This window comes from Solanum dulcamara, chromosome 11 (genome assembly GCF_947179165.1).
Source record: "Solanum dulcamara chromosome 11, daSolDulc1.2, whole genome shotgun sequence".
NCBI classification, from domain to species: domain Eukaryota; kingdom Viridiplantae; phylum Streptophyta; class Magnoliopsida; order Solanales; family Solanaceae; genus Solanum; species Solanum dulcamara.
In genome coordinates this window covers 44,983,812-45,005,418 of record NC_077247.1, presented here as the reverse complement: position 1 = coordinate 45,005,418, position 21,607 = coordinate 44,983,812, and the positions used below count along the sequence as shown (strand labels likewise).

General features: G+C 35.1%; 2 protein-coding genes across 3 annotated transcripts; one reads left to right on the top strand and one right to left on the bottom strand.

Moving 5' to 3' along the window:
* Positions 1 to 1,449: 1,449 nt before the first annotated feature.
* Positions 1,450 to 10,068, bottom strand: LOC129872981 (carboxyl-terminal-processing peptidase 1, chloroplastic). 2 transcript variants are annotated; one of them, XM_055947952.1, is made up of 13 exons: positions 9,637 to 10,068; positions 8,172 to 8,291; positions 7,214 to 7,351; positions 6,387 to 6,491; positions 6,135 to 6,303; positions 5,336 to 5,412; positions 5,212 to 5,256; positions 5,001 to 5,084; positions 4,040 to 4,078; positions 3,900 to 3,962; positions 2,207 to 2,336; positions 2,078 to 2,134; positions 1,450 to 2,001 (listed from the first exon to the last, which is right to left on the bottom strand). In XM_055947952.1, the coding sequence occupies exons 1-12, from the start codon at positions 10,024 to 10,026 to the stop codon at positions 2,079 to 2,081; spliced, it is 1,416 nt and encodes a 471-aa protein (XP_055803927.1). In that variant the 5' UTR covers positions 10,027 to 10,068; the 3' UTR covers positions 1,450 to 2,001; position 2,078. The 2 variants fall into 2 exon arrangements, with proteins under 2 accessions (XP_055803927.1, XP_055803928.1); XM_055947953.1 differs by having other exon boundaries at positions 1,450 to 1,880.
* Positions 10,069 to 12,513: 2,445 nt separating this feature from the next.
* On the top strand, positions 12,514 to 21,198 carry LOC129872226 (GBF-interacting protein 1-like). Its single transcript, XM_055947136.1, has 10 exons — positions 12,514 to 12,898; positions 13,892 to 13,935; positions 14,461 to 14,560; positions 14,650 to 14,764; positions 15,096 to 15,709; positions 16,824 to 17,106; positions 17,668 to 17,941; positions 18,723 to 18,884; positions 19,845 to 20,306; positions 20,623 to 21,198. The coding sequence occupies exons 1-10, from the start codon at positions 12,727 to 12,729 to the stop codon at positions 20,911 to 20,913; spliced, it is 2,517 nt and encodes an 838-aa protein (XP_055803111.1). The 5' UTR covers positions 12,514 to 12,726; the 3' UTR covers positions 20,914 to 21,198.
* The last annotated feature ends 409 nt before the right edge of the window (positions 21,199 to 21,607 follow it).

The following is a 21,607-nucleotide window of genomic DNA, read 5'->3' as shown; positions in this document are numbered from 1 at the left end:
TTGTTTGTGATGAGAATAGTAGTTAGTTTCTCAAAGAAGAGAAGCACTAGAAATGTAAGCTGTGAAGAGGAAGCAATCATTTGTTGCTGCATGTAATGTATATATATAATTTTATGATAAAGTTAATGAGAGAACAGAATCGTAGCTTTCTTGTATTAGAGTACAGGTTTATTGAGTTTTAATTTAGAGGAATATAAGAAAACTTGAGAAATGAGGCATGAGGTAGCTAGAAACTGCAAGCAATTGGAGGTGCCTAAATAGCAAAAGGTTGTTGCCTCAACAAGGCAAAAGCCAGCAAAAGCTAATCTAATTTTGGATGAAAATCTCAAGTTGTATGTTTGGACACCACTATATCTTCTTCTTTTTAATTAATTTTTTATAACCGTGTAGCGTCCGAGTCAGCTAGCGCGTACCTCGACTAATCTCACAAAATTTGAATATGAAATCTCATAATTCTCAACACACTTTATTAACCACTTAGGTTCTAAACACCACTATATAGTTACTAGATTGTATAATTACTATCAGAATAGCAAATTCAAAGATACAACATAGTGCTTCGTTATACAAGTGGTAATTACATAATTAAATAATTTTTTATAATATTATACAACAATTAAAAAAAGGTTTTTATCCAGATTTTTTCCTCATATGTTCTATTTAAGTGAGTTTCACCAGTTTGGATTTTCTTGTATATGATCTAACATATGATGGTTGAGTTTGTTACAATTTTCTTCCCTTTTTTTTCTGTCTACCTTTTCACTGTTATACAAATACCTTGAGAGGTAAAGTAAGGAGGAGAAGGGAAAATGACAGATTTTTGTTATTTAGTACTTGCTTTACAATTTATGCTCTGAGGGTAAAAAGTTTTGGGATATCTTGCCAAATTTTCCTTTGCCTGTTGAATATTTGACAATCTTATGAAGTGTATAGATTCAAGCTGTCTAAAGAAAAGCCTATAGAAACTACTACTATGAGAAAATGCTTACCTATTCATCTTTTTTATTGTATTAATAATTGCATTTTGATACCATACTTCACATTAGCAGCCTAATCAAGATTTCTACTACATAATAGAATCAATGTTTCCTTTACATCATCACAATCATATCTTGTTCACATGGCCACAAAAAAAAGGAACATCAAAAAGGAAAAATTAAGGTAACTTCAACTTAACCTTTTCTGGCCACCTGCCCCTTTTCTCAGGTGTTACAAATCTTTTTGAAAATTTCATCTTAGCCCCAAATAATCCTTGGGGCTAGAGATAAACTTTTTGGGAATACTATGTAAAATAGATGTAAAATTCTGGAGACACGACTCAGCTGGCAAAGGAACTCTCTGTGCAACCAGATTTCATACAATATGCATGAGATTAGCCGCTTTGGTGGGATCTTTTATCCTGGTTGGAGGAGAAATTACCAAATGTCTAACATTTGCAGAGGCTAAAGATGCATGAATCTAACACTTCATTACTTCCACTATTAACTTCAATTTTTTGTCTCTCTCCTCGATGAGTAATGTTTACACCTCATTATGAGGCACAAATTCCATCATAGAACTGATTTACAAAAAAAAATGTATATACAATATGCTTTGTTGGTACATCAGGTAAATTGCTAGTTACAGTATTTATGTACACACCTTGTGCTACTATCATCCATTGGCACCTGCCATCAGTAAGATAAATACAATGACACAACTCAGCTGGTTCTGGCTGCTAATTTCATCATCGAGTAGCCAGTTTCTGCATCTTGATAGATTAAAGTTGCTGATATTGATCTGATTTGTTCTTCAAGACTGATGTCTAGGCAATAGAAGAGTATGCAATATGTACTTTGTTTCTTCCTGGTGATGCTCAGACAAAGGGTGAAGCTAAACGGCTGTGAAGGTAACATCTGTTAATATCATATCAAACTGAGTGTTGCACGACTGAAGGACTACCCCAATTATCCATCCGTCATGGTGAAGAATCAGAATGACACTGAAAGGAAAACGAGCCAGCTGTGTATAACAGAAAGCCATGATAAGAAACCATAAGTTAATAAAGAAACAAGAAGAAGAAAATAGAAACCTTAACCTTATCCTTCTTGTTGCTTATGGCACTTTGACAGACGATTGTTGACTTCACTCCAAGCTGCAAAATTTTATTTAGTTTATATTCAGAGAAACAGAATGCTGTTGACACATGTAAATGTGAGTCACTTACCAGGAAAATTCCTGAAATCCGGTTCAACTCCATTGCCATTAATATCCATATGATTTGGCGTGACATACTTCCCAATTGTTACAACCACGCCCGAGCCATCGGGAAGCTCGAATACAGACTGAATCAGCCCCTGAAATGATGATAAGAATACAGTGATGTTGTACCTCAGAAAGAAGACCAGCAAACCTACCATCCCATACATCAAAATTTTCTAACTACCATTATAAAGATATAGTTGGCTTCAAACCAATTTCAAGCTACTCCAACTTCACAGAAAGACCATATGCAGCCAACTGCATGGATCTCCTCGCAACAACTAAAACAACAGAACTCAAAATAATTGATTACAAAGCATGTATCTTTGAAATGGTCCCCTTGGAATCTAGTTACCCAAATAATAGTGTTTCTTCGTACACTTCCTTTGACGTGTGTAATCGTATGCATCTCAACACTTCTCCGAATAGCTACTGCAATAATTGTAGCAATTGCTAGAAACACACATTCACAAATAAACTAGTCTTAAAGAAGCTGCAACAGAAATGCCTCAGATCGGGAACAGGAAGGAGTTGAGAGCCCCTACTAAGCCACTCCTCTTTTCTTAAGTGTGCCCCTCTTCAGAACAAATGAATATGCTAATCGTTACTAATGCTAATTATTTTCCCATTTGGCTGCTAATTACACTGGCCACAATAGAGGGCTACTAGTCCTCGCAACAACAAATAGTGGCACCAGACTAGTTAAGGATTCACTTAGATCCCCTTTACATAAGCAGGACTATAGCACCGGAAAACTATCAAGAAAATAAATTTTTAGGTTGGTACTCAGCGAAAAGACTTCAACTGATAGACATAATTGATTCTATCAGACGATTCAGAAACCATTGGTTATTTCATTGAAACAAATGACTTGATTACTTCTTCTCTAAAATGAATGAATTAGCAATATCTAGCAATCATACTTTGGCTCATGGTATGAAGTCAATGTGAAAAGAGATGACTTCATTAGGGGCATAGTTAGCTAAGTCTAGACGAATAGCTTTAATCTTCATCTTGGCCGCGTAAAAAATCATAACCAATGGAATATGCCAGTGGGGCTTAAATGCATTGCACAAAAGGTCGTCTGAGCCCCATGTGCATTAGTTGTCCAACTATTATTTTTGGCCTCAGGCCAGTACAGTTAGCCTCATCCCCACAAATTTCCAAGTCCCATGCATATTCAATTTATCTCTACCGTGCTATTTTGTCAATGATAGTGATTCAACGAAAGTTAGTCTATAGCAAGATTTTGTACCTCTTTGAGAACTGATGAATGGGATGAAATAATGCAAAAGCAGAAAGTAGGTTAAGAGTGATGATAAAGGTTCACATTCAATCAGGTCATCAGAAGCACAGCATTTTGAATTTTTGATCATGGTAATGCAACATTCAAGAAATTTCTTTAGTTCTACTTATGCATTTAGATGATTGGAAACACTTTCTGGAGGAAATAAAGAAGTCCCACATAGCTGGATATGCTCTCTCTAGTATACTGTCAACAGTTTAGGATTGAAGAGTAGTTGATAAATATAGTGTACCATTGAGGCGTTTACAAAAGTTGTTTTACAATTTATAGAGATGTGCTTAATACTAACTAGTATGCCAATAAAGAAGTTCAAATATTGAAAAGAGAAACCAAAGTAACTAGAAATTCAGACCTTGCCATATGTCTTGTCTCCCACGAGAACAGCTCTGCAATTGTCGTGAAGTGCAGTTGCAACCTGAAATGAAATTCATAAATTAGAACACAGTTCAGCACTTCAAGAACGGGTGTGGAAATGTAGTGTGAGTAACTCACAATTTCACTTGCACTTGCAGTACTTTTGTTAACTAAAACCTGCATTGGAAGTTACTAAAGTCATCAGAGTGGTAAAGACAATTAGTAACTTTTGAGAACTAGAAGAGAAAAGGATGTCTTCTTGAATTTGCAACAATAACCAGAGCCTCTCTATAATTCTACAGTCAAGCAACTATAAGCTCAAAATCAAATTGTTTGATCTTATATCAGCTGTTTATTTCATATATCCATTGCTTTTAGCAACTTCAGCTAATTTAAGGAATCTACTCTTTAAGTTTCAGCCATGCATCATCTTATGATTCTGTAATCAGGAAAATGTTAGCACAAACCACCAAAATGTTATATATGAATACCTGTTTATTTCATTTATCCATTGCTCTTACCAACCTCAGCAAGTTTAAGGCATCAAATATTCAAGTTTGAGATAGCTTCAAGCAAAGACTCAAGCTAATGCTGAGGGATGACATATAGCAGGGCTAAAAGTCAATATCTAACACTTCTTAGACTTATACTGTAAAACTGCAGACTTTGAATATGTCAGTGGTCAATATACCTTAAAGAAATTGGGGCAGCATGTGGGTTTAATTCGATGCAAAGAGAAATTAGAAACAAAATTTGCCTTAAATCTACAATCCACTTGACCTTAAAAGCTCAAAGGTTTTTGTTCAAAGTGAAGTCTGCTTCAATTTGACAGTGAACAGAAGTTCCCAAGTTTCTCATTCAGAACGAAACTAATGGAATTGTTCATTCCAAAAAAAAAAAGAGAATAAATGCAATTTGAAGAAAGTTTTAATGGATTCTTCTATTTCATAAGTGATGATATCAAAATGCTTGTAACAACGACAAGAAAAATATGCAATTGAAAGAAAATATTGAAGAATTCTGCTGTTTTAGAGATGACATCTGAGATGTGGAGTCTTATATAATGAAAATTGTAATTTTTATTTATGAAGAGCCTTACAATTAGTGGAGCTGTAATAAGAGGTGGAGCTTCTGCAACAATATTCCTTGTATACTGTGGATCCCTTCCAACAGTGTAAATCACCTGCCAATACATATATTTCAGAAGAAAAGCTTCTTACTGAACAGTAAGAATTTAAGGCTGATAATTCAAGCATATCCATATCACACAATAGCTAATGTTCCATATAGAAGATGAGAAATATGGCTACCGTGTCTCCTTCATTCAGAAAGAGTTTTGCGATTTCAATGCCAGCCTGAAACGAAAAAATTCACCGCTTGATAAACAAGTAACCTGTCAAGCTCGACCAAATCAAATAAGGGGTAAAGGAAAACCTGCACTAGTCCACCAAGGTTATCTCTGAGATCAAGAACAAAAGACGAGGCACCCATGCCTTCGAGTCGCTTAATTGCTGCAGAAAGTTTTGACAATTTCACAAACAAACTACACACAAAAAGCTAATACGCATTAAGTTGCTGAAACTGAAAGAGTTCAGACCATGTCTCAGGGGTGAGATCTTCGGAATGGACAATACTCTTAGCAAATCAGACTATACAGTTTAAATGCCAACACAAAAATATCCAGAATACAATAAAACACGATCTCCTGGCATTTCATTTGATATTCAGGTCTTAATGAATAGCTATTTTAAACTATAATCAGTTCAACTGAAGATGTTATATCCCGATGGTTCGACGACGTTGAAAGCTACAAAATGCAATTATAGTCATCATAGAGTGGTTCCAAGCTGTTCTTCCAAGACATGCAAAACCTCTTAATGAGGCATGTACGACTTAAATTTTGTGCTTCCACTTGATTTCTGTGGAGCTTGGTTCAGCTTATCGGACAGAGCCATTAGCTACATGAAACCCTCTGGTGAAATAAAACTGGATTTCATTTCATATTTTATATCCTCCAATTAATGTTTACTTCTGATGTCAGCATCTTCGCATCTGTCATCTCCTGTTATTCTAGTAAGAGTTGCCCGCTTAACATCACAATCTTAACAAGAAAGTTTAGGTAAAAAGTAAAATAGCTTTAATTTCTCTGATGAAGTTTTTAGTAGCACTTAAACTAGTAACATCTTTCAGTTGTTTTACTCAACATAGGGCTGCATCAAAAACAGATACATACCAGTAACCAAATCTTTTCTAGCCAACGCATTGAACTCCTTTAAGCGCACATAACCAACAGAAGTAGAACCACTTTCAATCTGCTCCAGCCGATAAAAAACCGGTGTCTTAGCAATAGATTGCCTCTCCACATCAATGGACTGGACAGGTCCACAATTCCCATGCTTGACCTGCAACCACATCATGAGAATCAGCATGAAGATGTCATTGAACAATAGACCTATTGAGTTCCGGCAGTGTACAGAAACACAACCGTGATGTTCACAGATGTCCCAGTTGGGCCTAGTAACAGTGAAGATGCTTCAAAGGAAGATTTACCCAGCACATCCACCCCATTCACAGATATTAGTTCATCTCCCTGCCATGAGTTCACATGAAAGATACATGTTAATTTTTGTTTACTGAATGGTAAATCAAACTAGAATAGAGAAAATTGTAGTGGACCTAGATACTTTCAGTGGGGAGAGAGAATGTAAAGAAGTAGTATACGCTAATATTTACACTCAATTGCAGCCAAAATAGCACATCTTCATACAACAACATACCCAGTGTATTCCCACGAGTGGGGTCTGGGGAGGGTGGTGTGTGTACATAGACAGACCTTACCCCTACCCTATGAAGGTAGAGAGGAGGTTTCCGATAGACCCTCGGCTCAAGTAAAGCAATTCAAAATAGCAAATTTTCATGCGGTTTACACATTTAGCTATAAAATTCCATCACTTAAAATATATCATAAGCCATCAAGCAGTACAAGACACCTATCAAACTAACAAGCAAGGCCCCAAGCACGTATGGTGAGAAGGACCGGACACCTTGAGGGAAAAGCATATTGAATCAGAGGCCATTAGTTTGGCAGTTTAATGCTTCTCTCTCCTTTTTCAATTGTATTCATAAATAACCAAGACAAACCTTGCTGTTGGCATTATCAAGTAATTGTGACTACAATAACCGAGATATTTAGCAATTCATCAACAGGGAAAAGAAAAGAACCACAGCATAAAGCTAAGCAAAAAAAAAATAAAAAAAATAAAAAAAAAAATGGAAGTGCTTTTATAGTAAAATAGACTGTAAATGACATACCTGTCGTACACCGGCATTATGGGCAGGGCCATCCAATAGGAGCCCTAAAACCATCAGTTTTGAACCTCCAGTGCCATCTGGAACATCCCTGAGGTTAACTCCAATCCCAGTCATATCATATCTAGCCATCTTGGAGAACTTTCAATGACAAGCAGTACATGTCATGGAACAAGAACACTGGAAAGTTTGTAAGTAAGACGTTTATTTGAATAAGAAAAATGCAAGATACACTGAAATAGAAGGAATCAATAGAAGTCAATCTATCTCATGACTTACAATACAATACCATGCTTGACTGAAAGTAGAAAAGTACTAACAATCGTCGCTAGCTCATATGGTTTCATCAAATTGTGTTTCATCCAATTAAACAAAATGGAAGGATGATAATGCAGGAGGATGACAGATGAACGATCGGTAAAGATTCGGGACGGTTAATAATACAAACATCTATTGGTATCACGGGTAAAGTTGCTGCCATGTGACCAGGAGGTCACGGGTTCAAGCCTTGGAAACAGCCTCTGGCAGAAATGCAAGGTAAGGCTGCGTACAACTGACCCTTGTGGTCGGGCCCTTCCCCGGACCCTGCGCATAGCGGGAGCTTAAGTGCACCGGGCTGCCCTTTTTTTTTATTGGTATCACAAAAGAGAAGGTGTGAACATAATGTAAAGGAACTTCCAACCACTAATGCTCACAAAGAAATGTCAAACCTCTTCCAAACTTCCCTAATAAATTTATTTCAACCAATAAATGAAGGAATACATCCAAAATGCTTAACGCTATGCAATATTAAACTCGGAAATAAAATTTCTAGTCCTATGTAACAACCTAAACCAAAAAAGTTTTGTATTTCCATGTGGTAGACATCCCGCCTTCCTCTAAAAAAATGTATGCTAAGTTAAACATACGTATCAAAATCAACAATACAGACGTAAATATAGTTGTAAAGAGGACTTATTACCTGTTCAGGAGAAAGAAACCGTGTATAGGGGTCACCCAAGCTAGCCAACAGACGCTTGATGATATCATGTGCTTTTGACCTTGTCTGAATTGATGAACTTAAGATGTCATCTTTTTTTTGCTGGTAATAACATAGAGAACAAAATATTTAGTCATTAATACTTCTAAGCTGATATCAAGACAAAGAATATGATAGGGAAAGCAATGATCTAGGTAGGATGAAGAAAAGGCAAGAACCCAGGGAGAAAAATGATGTCAGTAGAGACATAAAAAGTTCAGGTCTTATTGAAAAGACATAAAGACATGATGTTGTGCAAGCAAAATGCTTTCACTGGTTCATTTATCATGTTATATCCACATGAGCAACTTTTTTTCACTATATGCTTTACTACATCAGACTTACTGAGCAGTTAAGTGAAAGACTTATATTCCACCACTATTACTACACATCGTAGTTAAGTGCACTATCTACAATAGAAAGAAACTAAAAACTCTTCAGTATTATAAAATATTTGACATAACATTCATACATCAATTTTCAAGAATCTGACTACTAATTAATCTAAATTCAAACACTATCTTTACAGTGTACAATTCCATTTTATTTTTTTGATGAAGTAATTGACTTCATTAAAGGCATCAAACAGATGCAGATAGTACAAAAGAGAGTGAGAACAGAAGTGAGCTTGTTAGATCCATTGCAGTGAGCCCTGTACTAAAGATAAGGAGCTAACAAAATCCAAAAAATTGTACAATTTCAGTTATTTAGCGAAATATATTTGTATTCCTGCCTCACAAACAGAGCTAATCAGCATTTTCAGGGAACATTTCAATATGGATCTTAACCTCCAGCCCTCACCAATTCCTAAGAGCATCTCTTTCGCCATGTTGGAAGAGAATTTTCAGGTAGAGGATTTTAAAGCCATAAAACAAATTCCAATATACATAAAGAATGAAGTTAAACATATTCTCCTAGTAATAGTATTCTAAATATGTTCCAAGTATGTATTTTTACAAGTTCAGTGATCTAAGTACGTCATCAAATTTAATACCCCTTACGCTAAAAGAAGGAAAAAATCCATATTTAGAATGAAATACGCATATTCTCTGGCAGCAGAATACGAAACAATCAACAGATACGGGATAATTATCAATAATTGAGATATGCAAGAGAACCCCTTCAGCTAAAAGGAAGAAAAAAAAGATGCTACATTTAGAATGAAATATAGCATATTTTCAGCAAACTACCAAACAATCATTGAGATAGCTGTCAATAATTGATATGCAAGAGAAACCCTTCATCTAAAAGTAAAAAAAGATTCTACATTTAGACTGAAATAGAGCATATTCTCTGGTAGCAAAATACCAAACAATCAACAAGATAGCTATCAAGAATGATATGCAAAGAAACCCCTTTAGCTCAAAAAGGTAGATTTTCTTTCTTTTAGAGAGAAACGACATCTTACAAGCCAAGATTCAGGAGACCAAGAACGACGATTGCTGGTATTAAGAAAGCTGTCATTGACAATCTGCCAAGCTTCTTCCACAATGCTTTCATTGCTCACCGCTTTGGATACTTCAGTGTCATTATCATACACCTCCTCCGTCTCATTCTCGCGGCAAATCACCTCCAAAGATGAGTTAGAAGATTGAAGTGAAGGAGATTCCAAAGCGATGGAAATAGGGGCAGAAACAAGAAGCCCCAAAGAAAGAACGAGTGAAACTCCAGTAGAGATAATTTGCTGAAGGGGTTTATGATGAGAGTTGAAAGATGATTTTTTCGGAAGAATTGAAGCTTTGATCGGCGAAAAGGAGGTTAACAATGGTGGAGGTAAGGGGCTGTGGAGGAGCCTCATCTTCAGAGTGAAGTATCTTTTCTTCCAACAACTAATTTTAAGATTAGATAAGAATTCAAATTTGAAGAATTAAATTAAAAACTATTAATTTACGAAATATTAACAGCAATAATATATTCAATATAATTTTACAATGTGATGTGTGCACAGACTTATATATTATGAAGGTTGAGTATATATATCCAATTGACTTTCCGCTCAAAAATCAAGTAGGAAACAACGACACATAATACGAAAATCAAAATAGAGAAAATTACAAGTACTGGAAAATCGAAGGACAAGATAATTTTTGAACAACAATAACAATAATAATAAAGTAAATATTGTTTCGACAATATACTAAATATGTTAAAATTTCATTCTATAAGTAACCAATTTATTTCATTTTGTATTTTTTGAATTGATTTTATTCTTTTTTGTGTGTGCGGGTAAAATGATTCGATAAGATCACATACTAGGTTTATTTTATTAGGATAAAATGTTTTAGATTTCTTAAACCTTGTATAAATATGAATAGATATACAATGTGATTTAATATAAATTATCTTTCTAAATTAAATTAGTAAATTAACAGTGACATTTGATTTCCATATAATAATAGTAATAAAAAAAGAAGGTAAATGAAACAAATGAGTTCCATCCCCTAAACTCATTGTGAGGAAAAAGAAAAGAAGGCAAAAAATAATATTATTGCTAAACAAGAGACAATTCGTTTTAATTTTCATCAAAAAAAAAATGCAAGACAAAATTTTTCTCAAATAATACGTCAGATTAATATTTATCACTCCTTAATTACTATCATTTTTTGAATTTAAGTTCCATTCTCGAGTCATACCTCCAAATAAATATTCAAAAGAAATCAAATTAACACTTCTATGTTTGTTTTTTTATTCTGTATTCGATATTCATATTGGAATTCGATTAAATCAGATTCATATCATGATAGGAATCAACTAATCAAGATTCGTGCCGGATGAAACCCATTCAGGAGATATCACTTTGTATCAAGAATATTTTTCATATCCAATATCCAAATATGAGATTTATAATTAAAAAAAGAAGAGTGTTAACTCTCATCTACTACTGCACCATATCCTTAATTAACACTTTTTGCTTGAAAACAAAAAGGAATTTCATGTGCAGCTTTGTCCAAATGCTTACACCAGCTGATAACATTCTCCGCATAGGCCCATTATAGATATCAGAGCCCAATACGGAAACTCTACTTCCTTGTGGCCCATTAAATAATAAGCCTTTTTGCCCAACACGTCATCTTCTTTACCAAAAGTTGCCTGCTAAGTTGGAAATTTGGACCAACCAATCAGTGACTTTTTAATATTAAAAACATTATGGATAAACATCTTTTTAGTAATCGGATTCCGATACTCTCATCATTCAGCGCGTGAATTACAAACACAATGTAATCTCAATTTCTAGTGAGCCCAATTCGTATCACGTGCTTCTACCGAGCGTGACGTCTCTTTTAGGGTATCCAAATTTAATTAAAAATCCATAAAAAACGCGGCTATATCCAATAATTTACTTTTCTGTCATGTAATCTCACCGGATTTTTAATTTTTTGAGTATTCAATAAAAAGATTTAAGAAAAAAAAAAAAAATCTTTCATTTAAGTATATAAATTACTTCTTTCGTTAAAATAATAGTGAGGTGTTTGAATTGATTTATTTTAAATATTTTAAAGTATTTTTTAAATTTAAAAAATTATAAAAACAAGCTAATAGTAAAAAAATAAATATTCTCAATTTATGACTTTTAACTTTTAAATTTTATATAACTTATAAGCTATCTTAAAAATTCAATCCAAACACTCCTTATTTTGGTCAATTTTTAAATTCACAAATGTCTAACTATTATTTTTCTAAACAAAAAAAAAGTACTCACAAAAAATTGCAAAATGAAGAAACCTTAAGAATAAAACTAAAGGAGTAATTCATTCCACTTGTATTTCTTTCTACTTGAACACTAAAATAATGTAAAAGGAACATTTCAAACTCTATGACTCTCCTAAACGTAACAAATTTTACAGAATTGTAAGATAGATGTAAATTTTGTAAGAGATATATGTAATTGTCTATCCATTTTAGTCAAAATCTCATAGAGATTGATTAATTATTTATATATCCCTTCTATATTTTATTGCTTGTTAAAAGCAAAAATGAGAAATATAATTTAGATTTAACAAAAGAAATTTTATTAAAGTTGAATACTTCAATTTCAACTCAAAACTTGTTATATATATATATATATCATTTGACCCTTCTTTTTTTTGATAATGTCATTTGACCTTGTTAAATATATGTATGTCGATGAAAAAGAAAAAATACCACGCACGTAGTAAAAAGATTATTTTTTTTAAAAAAGCAAAAATCAAGAAGAAGAAAAAAGAAGAAGGAAGATTTTCCAAAAATAAAAAAAAAAAAAAGAAGGAAAAAAAACCACATTTATTTACTAGTATTAGGAGGAGAAGCCCATATAGTGGAATCTCAAACCCACAGAGAGGAAGAAGAGAGCAGCAAAAACCCCTTCACTGTATGCGCCTTTCATAATATAACTAAGATATACAGAGAAGAGGAGACCCAAAAACCTAACTTTAACAGATCTGAAACAAGAAAATACTTTGTGGTTCTTTCTTGTTTTTTCCTCTCTTTTTTCACAGAAAAAGAGTTGTCTTCTTGAAGGATGAGTAACAGAAACAATGGCGGAGTTGGGGTACAATCGATACCCGCAGGGTCAAGAAAGATGGTACAAAGCTTAAAAGAGATAGTTAACTGTTCTGAACCTGAGATCTATGCTATGCTCAAAGAATGTAATATGGACCCTAATGAAGCCGTCAATAGGCTACTTACTCAAGGTCTACCATAAACCCTAAATCTTTAATTTCTTTTTCTTTGGGTTTTAGGGTTTTTTTATGTTTTGGGAAAAAGTAACTGTTTTTATGGATAGAAACAAGAAACGAAAGAGAATCTGTAGCAATACTTCTTTTCTAGATATTGGGTGTTTAGAAATTGTGGTTTTTAAGGAGAAGGAATAAGAAAAGAATATCCTTTCTTGCTTTTATAGGTCTTTGTTTAAGAAAGAAGAATTGACGCCTGTTTGCTGTGCGTGTGAAGTATAGGATTTATAAATTTCATGATGTGTAGACAAAACCCTTTTCTTGAATGCAAGATTTGATTTTTATGCTATACCTGGTAGTTAGTTCCAGATTTATTGAAAGATATCTTAACTGTTTGAGCATGCAGATATCATCATTGATTGTGACTTTAGAAAATGAAGAGAAGACAAATATAGGGTCTTAAGGGATTTTGCTAATCAGATTACTATGATTTCTCTTTTTAATGCACTCTGTGTTAATTATTGTTTAGTCTTATCTGGTTTACAATTACTCTTCTTTTACTACCCTTGTGCTCTGATCTTCATCTATCCGGTTTAATGGGACTTTCCTTTCTTCTTTTGTGTGTGAGTCGTCTTATTTGGCAGCCTTTTCTTGGACTTTTAAATTAATGTTGTTGTGATTTTGGTTGTACAAGTACTAAATTCCATTTTAGGCAACTTTTGTTTTTCAAAACTGCATGCTTTAACTTAAAGCCTCAGGAACTTATTACTTGTGCTTTTCACTTTTAAACATTATTTACAGCAGTTGAAAGTCCTTGTTCAGATTTTGCCATCTTTTAGGGGGTCCAAATGAATCGTGTTTGCCTTCCTCTGTGCTCTTCTATGCTGTAATTGTACTTGAGGTGATAATATTTTTAGTTCTTTACTTCATGGTCTTCTGCCATCCCATTGAATGACCGTAGTTTGTGATTAATTTTGATAACCTTCTGATTGAAGTTTGTTGATTGGCTAGATACTTTTCATGAGGTGAAGAGCAAACGTGAAAAGAGAAAAGAGGTTTGTGATCTTTACTTAAAGCAGGAATTCTATGGACAAATTGCTTTTGGAGCTGTGATTTAAACTTTCTCATCCTTAATACCGCCTGTTTCTCTTGTGATTTATTTGATATGAGATAGGGAAAAATTAGTCTACTCAGATCTCTTACTACCCTGGTTCGATGATTAACTTCTGATGGAATCTTGAATATTTCATCTGTAAAAACAAAGGAGAAAGTGAAAGAATTCTTTATTTGGAAATTTTATCAGTAGAGGTTCTTTTTAGTAGGCACCCTAATCTTATTCTTGATGTTCCAATATCTCTTCCTGTTTTATACTAATAAATTATGGTGCATTATTCTTTTCAAAATAAATTATGGCTTACTATGTTGTATTGAGTTGTGCACGGAAGTTTTCTCTTAATATGTTTTATGTCTTATTGGATATGTTACATGATCTAGCCGAATATTATTAGGTGTTACTTTGTTGCTTTCTTAAATGGCTTGTTCATTTCTTCATTCTTCACTCATATTTATCTTTGGTTCAGAGTAAGGATCCGACTGAATCTAGGCCACGTGGTGCAATTAGCAACTCAGGCCGTGGTAGCAGGGGAGGTGCAGAACGATATGTTGGACGTGGTGGGTCAGGTATGTACATGATAATGTACACTCTTTTTTGAATAGTTTGTCATGTCATCTCATGAGGGTATTGTTTTGTTTCTAACCACCTTTTCCAGAGTCTACCAAGCCTATTTCTGGATACAGAAAAGAGAATGGATCAAATACGAGTAATATGACTTCTACTCCTGGAATTTCCGGAAGTAACATAAGCAGGAGGGCTACAACAATCAGGTTAGTAGTTTCGACTTTGTAAATGGTTTAGATTCTCTCAAAAGGACATCAGTTGCCTGTAGATGTTCGTGTTTTTGGTTCCTATAGAGTATTCTGTAGCCCCACAGTATGTTTCTTTTTATTGAAGTGTCTCTGGCGTTAATATAATTAACTTAATAATTACAATCAGTAATCCTTGTATTGGATTAATTAAGCTGGAAATTCTTTTCATGCACTACAATAATCATGCAATGTGAGCTATTCTTAAAATGCATGTGACAAAGCACACTTTGAGTGCGCTTTTAGGAGATGCATAACAGTGTTCTCAGTGCTTTTATGATATGTGTTACAGTGATGTTGCTGCAAATGAAAGTAAAAAGCCAGCACCTGCAGTGGTTGATGGTGTTTCATTAGTCTCACAGCGTGAGACTTCTTCTGGATATCAACCTACATGGGGTGGGGTGCCTGGTCAAGTTTCCATGGCTGATATTGTGAAGATGGGTAGGCCACAGAGCAAAGTGCCAAGTGTACCTAATGTATCTCACCATAATGTCAATTCCATCCCAAACCATATTCAGGGGCTCCCTTCTGGTGCATCACATCAAAATATTCAGTTCTCTGATAATCATACTACCAAAGTTTCTGAGGTACATCGAGAGCCACAACATCCTTCAACTGATGAGGAATGGCCTCTAATTGAGCAGCCATCAGTTGATTGTCAGTCATCTATCTCAGAGCCTCCGGCTGATTCAGAGCTGCATCCTGATCCAGCTAACTTGTCATATGACAGAATTAATCATCAAAATGAGATTGATGAAGTTCAGGGGACAGACAACTGCACGATTGAAAATCTTGGTAGTCCTCCAAGCAGAAAGTTGCAGGAGGATAGTGCTGGAGGTGCATCTCTTTATGAGAATGACCTCTACAGATATCAGAACCAGAATCATACTTTTGACCATCAACAAGGTTAGTATATCACAGTTTTGATTTGGTAATGTGATATGCATTTCATTGTTGTTGAGAATATGTAGGATTTGTTGTCAAGTAGCTTGCGTAATAGTTATTTTGACATGGTACTGTTGGTTTTTGTTTTTTTGTTTTTCTCCGTGAGGGTTCCAGGCTTTGGCAAGTCTTTAGCTCAAGTAATTTAAAGATTCTCTCTTTCACCGTTCTACCATAAGTAATCATTACATGTTTCATAGAGCAACTATACTTGCACTTTGGTTTTTAGGAATGCAGTTTCAGAACCCAAGGCTTTATATCATACTACCAATATAGCTTAAATAAGCTGGACATTGAGTTATGGCTCTTTAAGATGCGGATTGTTTAATATGTGGAGTGGGACATATAGCAGCAGTGGAGTTCCGGGAATTTCATCCTAACTGCCTCCAAAGCTCTTTCTTACTGTATTTGGAGCTTCATGTAATTCAAGTGGTTGTCACTTTTGTTTGTCTTGTCACTTTTTGATGGTAATGTAACATAACAAACTTGGTTGGCATAAACAATACACTCTTCCCAGCTCTTTTGTTTGTCTTATATTTTTTTGATAGGAATTTAAAATATTAATTTTTCCTGCAATATGCGCATTTTGGTATCATTAATGTTTTGTTGACCATGGCTTCATACATTACTTGTTTGATTTACTGGGGCATCTGATAGATGGATATAGAGGGAAACCTGGAGTGCTGATCACATGCTGTTCATACTCATAGATTGTGTCAACATGAAGTTACTGCATATTACGAGGTTCTTCTCCTGCAGTGTCAAATTTACCACATAAAGTTGAAGCTTGATGTTAGTGCACATGGTCCCCTATTTGAAAGAGAAGAAAACCCTAACAAATCTCAGGCCACATAGAAACTTCTCTCTCTCTTTTTGTGGGGGTGGGGGGTGGGGTGTTCATGCGATATGCTAGCTTGGAGACATATAAACCTGCTTTGTCATTATATAGTCTCAATTTAGTGGAAAGCAGTGTAGTTTTACTACATAATCAAATCGTTATTGTTCCATCATATTTTGTTACTTATAAACTTTTGTAATGTCTATTTTTGTGTAATAATGCTGTGTCATTATGTTGCAGTTGAAGATGTTAACGACTCTGTTTCATCAGTTGCTGCAAACTTTCAACAGTTAAATGTACAGGATGATGAAGGGTTGCCACCTGAGGGAGATGGTCCTTCTGTTGTAATACCAGACCATCTTCAAGTTCAAACTGCAGACTGCTCACACCTGAGCTTTGGTAGCTTTGGTTCTGGTATTGGTGGCTCCTTTTCTGGGCCTTTGGCATCTGCTCCAGTGACGAGTACTTCGGAAGATGCACCTAAGGAAGTGGATGGTTCATCAGTTGGGCACTTGGGATCCAGGTAGGCCTCCTTCTTAACTGTGGATTTTCTGTAATTCATTGATGCTTTATCTAATTATATCAACATATAATGTAGAAATTATGTTACATTAACGTACCAAAACTCTATTGGCATTTCCCCTACCTAGATATGTGGGTAATTTTCAATCATTGTTTTACCTCAGATTTTTACAAAATCAAATTACAAATATCCTTGCATTAGTATTTTTGTAGCTGGCTTGTTCTAAATGTTCCTCATAATAGTCAATCAAATTAATCTGTACTATTCTAACATCCCAAACAGCTAGTATCTATATGAATCCTCTGTACAACTTCACTGTTTTCGGACTCATTTCATTCCAGTCAAATAATTTATCATTTGAGACAGGCATGCAGATTTTCTCTGCCCTCTCATACCAATTTTTTTTTTGTTTTAGACGAGTTAGGAGTTCTCTAAAGCTCACTAAACAGTGCAATTTTCAACTTTTACATAAACAGTTCCATGTTTTTTAAGTATAAAATATCTATCTTACAGGATAACATTAGTATTTCTCTTAATTGTTAGTGTATCTTTATATTGCAGAGCTTCAGAATACTATGGTGATGAGTCTCTCAGACATGCATCTGAGAGTAACTTATACCATAGAACTAATGCAAGTTCTGGAAATTATGATTCACCTTCTGCTTCACAACCAGAGCCTTTGAAAGCAGAAACAACTGAACAAGGAAATCAATATTCGTATCCCTCCTCTGCTGCTGGCTACACATATGAAAGTGCACAACAATTAACTGCAGCATTTAGTCAGCCACAAACAAGTTCCCAGATGCAAAATCTTACTCCTTTCTCTAATGTAATGGTAATTTTCGTCTTTTGTCAAGGATGTAAATAGTTTCTCTGCTCTTCATTGCATGTTTACCTGTGCATTTGCATAGCTTAAGTCTGAAGGTAGTTGTACCGAGTATATTTTGGTCTTTCTGGGGTCGTGTATTTTTGTACCTTGGTACCTTTATTAATAATGCCTTTATGATGTTAAAAAATATATAGCTCTTGCACCATTAAGGACAACGTTTTGCAAGTTATATGCATGAGACCATTCAACTAACAAAACTGAGTAATTAACCAGTTTTGTTTTTTAGAGGGAAAGATGACTAGACAATTTTTTTGGTTTTTATTTTGTACTTTTTGATTAGTGAGTTATTTCTTGCAATTGTTTCGGAAAATTGCCTTTTTCTTGTGATCCTTAAACCTCTTTTGTGGGAGTCACTTAGGATAAAACCTGAAGTAGAAATTCCTTCTGCTTAATCTGTTTTTGAAGTCGGTAAGTATGAAACTACAGTGGCAAAAATATAATCTAAATCCGACGCACTACTGTAGGGGTGCTCAGTGTAAGTGGTAATTTTCTATTTTTTGTAAATTGTAATGTGTGTATATTCTTCCAGGAATTTGTCTTTAGTTTTTACTTATTCCAGAAAGATAAAAACCTATAATAACTTTTCCTCCCATGGGAGGATGGATGGTAGGTCAATGGTGTACAAGAGAAGCAAAATTGGAACATCTAATATACCATTTCATTTGTTAGAGAGCCTAACACCAAAATTTTCTACATTGAGATGCTCACTGCTATTTTGTTTGAGTAGGCATTCACAAATTCATTGCCTAGCACCTTGCTGGCTGCTAATGCTCATGCTGGCCGTGAATCTGATCTTTCATACTCACCATTTTCTGCAACACAAGCAATGGCTATGAAATATGGCAGCTCTGTTTCTTCAATTGGTGGTTCAACAATTTCCATGCCTGAGGTAATGCTATCCTGATGAAACTAATTGATTCTTCATAGTGAATGTCTATTTCCTCTTCCTTTTTTTTTTTGATAAAGTAACATTCTATTTCCTCATGTTCACTTGGTGTATTGCTCATGACTTGCTGCTTGTCAGTGTTTTCATGTAATGTAATAAGCAAAACATGTTGCTTTTTGTATGTTTTTTAAAAGTAATTTTAATGGTTCTAGTTGTTTATTTGTGCATGATGGAAATGTTTTACATAATGGATATAGTTGCATCTAACACCTGTGGGTATCTCTCAGCATTGGGGAAGAGAGCTTCTGCTATTGGAAACTAAAAATTCGAATGTTCTCTCTCTTGATGTCGACCCAAATGTTTGAGGGGAGCCAACCTCTTTTGTATTTTGTAAAATCTCTATAGTGGAAACATGTATACAGAGAGAATTTACTTGTCATGGATTTCAGAGTAATTCAAAACCGGACTTGATGTATTTGTGTGGTACAGTTTAGAGGCTCTTGCTTGTTGAGAGGAGTAGAGGAAAATCACCCTTTGAATTTAGGAAAAGGAGGCCGAAGTTGTGTGTGTAAATTTCTTATAATAATAAAGCTCTATTTTGGTTTTCCTTATCAAAAATATGTTAGTACCTTCATCAAAAAAATGTTAGAACCTTTTGGTTTTTGCATGTAAGATTTTCCTTTGGGTTGTTGCAAAATAAAAGAACGGGCAATTAGTTGTTAATAACCTGTAATTTAATGATTCACAATAAAAGTTGCTAAATTCGTTTCCTATAAGACCTACATAAAGATTGATTTCTCTAAGAGGAGTGTGGGTTGAAATTCAGTTGATGATTCATATAAAGCTAATGTATAAATCCCTCATAGTTTTCCTTTATCATGGAAAGGAGTAATAAGTTGAATGATTTGCGCTTATCACTTATTTTTGTGGTATGCATCATTGATTTTTTCTTTTGACTTGCAGTCTTTGAAGAGTGCTGGTTTTCCATCAGCACAGTCTACACAGCAGACACTTCCTGGAACTAGTGTCACCACTGGACCTACTGTGCCGCAACATCTTGTGCATCCATATTCCCAACCAACACTACCTCTGGGACCATTTGCTGCTAACATGATTAGTTATCCCTTTTTGCCTCAGAGTTATACATATATGCCATCCGCATTCCAGCAACCATTTGCTGGTAACAGTAATTATCATCAGTCGCTGGCGGCGGTGCTTCCCCAATATAAGAACAGTGTTTCAGTCAGCAGCTTACCTCAATCAGCCAGTGTTGCTTCTGGGTATGGTGGTTTTGGAAATACAACAAGTATCCCTGGTAACTTCCCAATGAACCCCCCTGCTGCTCCCTCTGGTACTAACTTGAGTTATGATGATGTGTTGAGCTCTCAGTACAAGGATACCAATCATTTAATGTCTCTTCAGCAGGTAACCATTTCATTTGCTTTAACAGCTGTTCAATTCTTTGAAGTCAATAGTATACTGCAAATTGCTGTTGATTCTCCCTTATTCTAATATAATAGGTTTTGATATGTATATTTCTAAATTGGACTAATAGTTTTTATAGCATTGCTTTTGTCTGGTTATTAGCTCCACTTTTGTCGAAATGGTGCGGTAGGAGGAATGCTTCATTTCTTGTGCTAGCTAGCTGTATTCTATTGTTTGAGCATTTGCTCGTCAACCCCTCCTTCCTTTCTCGAATTGAAGGCAGCTCATTTATATGTTCATTATCCCTTCCTTTCAGAGCGAGAACTCAGCTATGTGGCTTCATGGACCTGGTTCAAGGACAATGTCAGCTGTTCCTGCAAACACATATTATGGTTTTCAAGGTCAAAACCAGCAAAGTAGTGGATTTAGGCAAGCTCAACAGCCACTGCAAAATCATGGATCATTGGGTTACCCAAATTTCTACCATTCTCAGGCTGGGATCTCATTAGAACATCAACAGCAAAATCCGAGGGATGGGTCATTGGGTGGTGGATCCCAAGGCCAGCCAAAGCCATCTCAACAGCTATGGCAAAATGGTGGCTACTAATCTCTTACTGCCTCCTACTTTTTTGGAGTCTCGTAATGAGTGTGAAAGTGGCCTTTCAGGGTGTTGCTTTGGAAGTAACTAGAATGCACAATCGATTGGATGCTTCCCTGTGCCTTGAGGTTGTACTTTACGTGTTTGTCGTCGGTCAAATGTAACTTAGGATGTGAGCTAACGTCGCGCTAGTGGACTTTGTCTCTTGTTTCGTCAACTCTGTCACACAGTTAACCCCTTTGTTTCTTTATTAATAGTGAAGTGTTCTGTTTCCACTAAAATTGCATTGTCATCCATCTTAGTTTCACGTTATTTGGATTAGGTAATTTAATTTAGTGGATGATACTGATCTCCTACTTCCCTAATCCCTTTGTTTGGAAATATACTATCTACTGTCAAATTTGGTTCAAATTCCACCAGAGAAATTAGGCATAAAGGTTTTAACAGAATTCACGCTTTGGTTCTATAACAAAATCGAGTTTACTCATTTTTCATGAATAATTGTGGACATTTTTAAAACCGAACTAAGGTGAAATGGACCACATCAACTTGTCGGACTTTTAGGTCTGTTATAAAGAATTGAGAGATCTAATAGGGGTATTATTTGACAACAGTTGCTTAAGCTAGATTTGGATCATGACTATTTTCATATACGTTACTTTACATTCTTTTGGTATTTATCCTAACAAAGACATCATAGCCA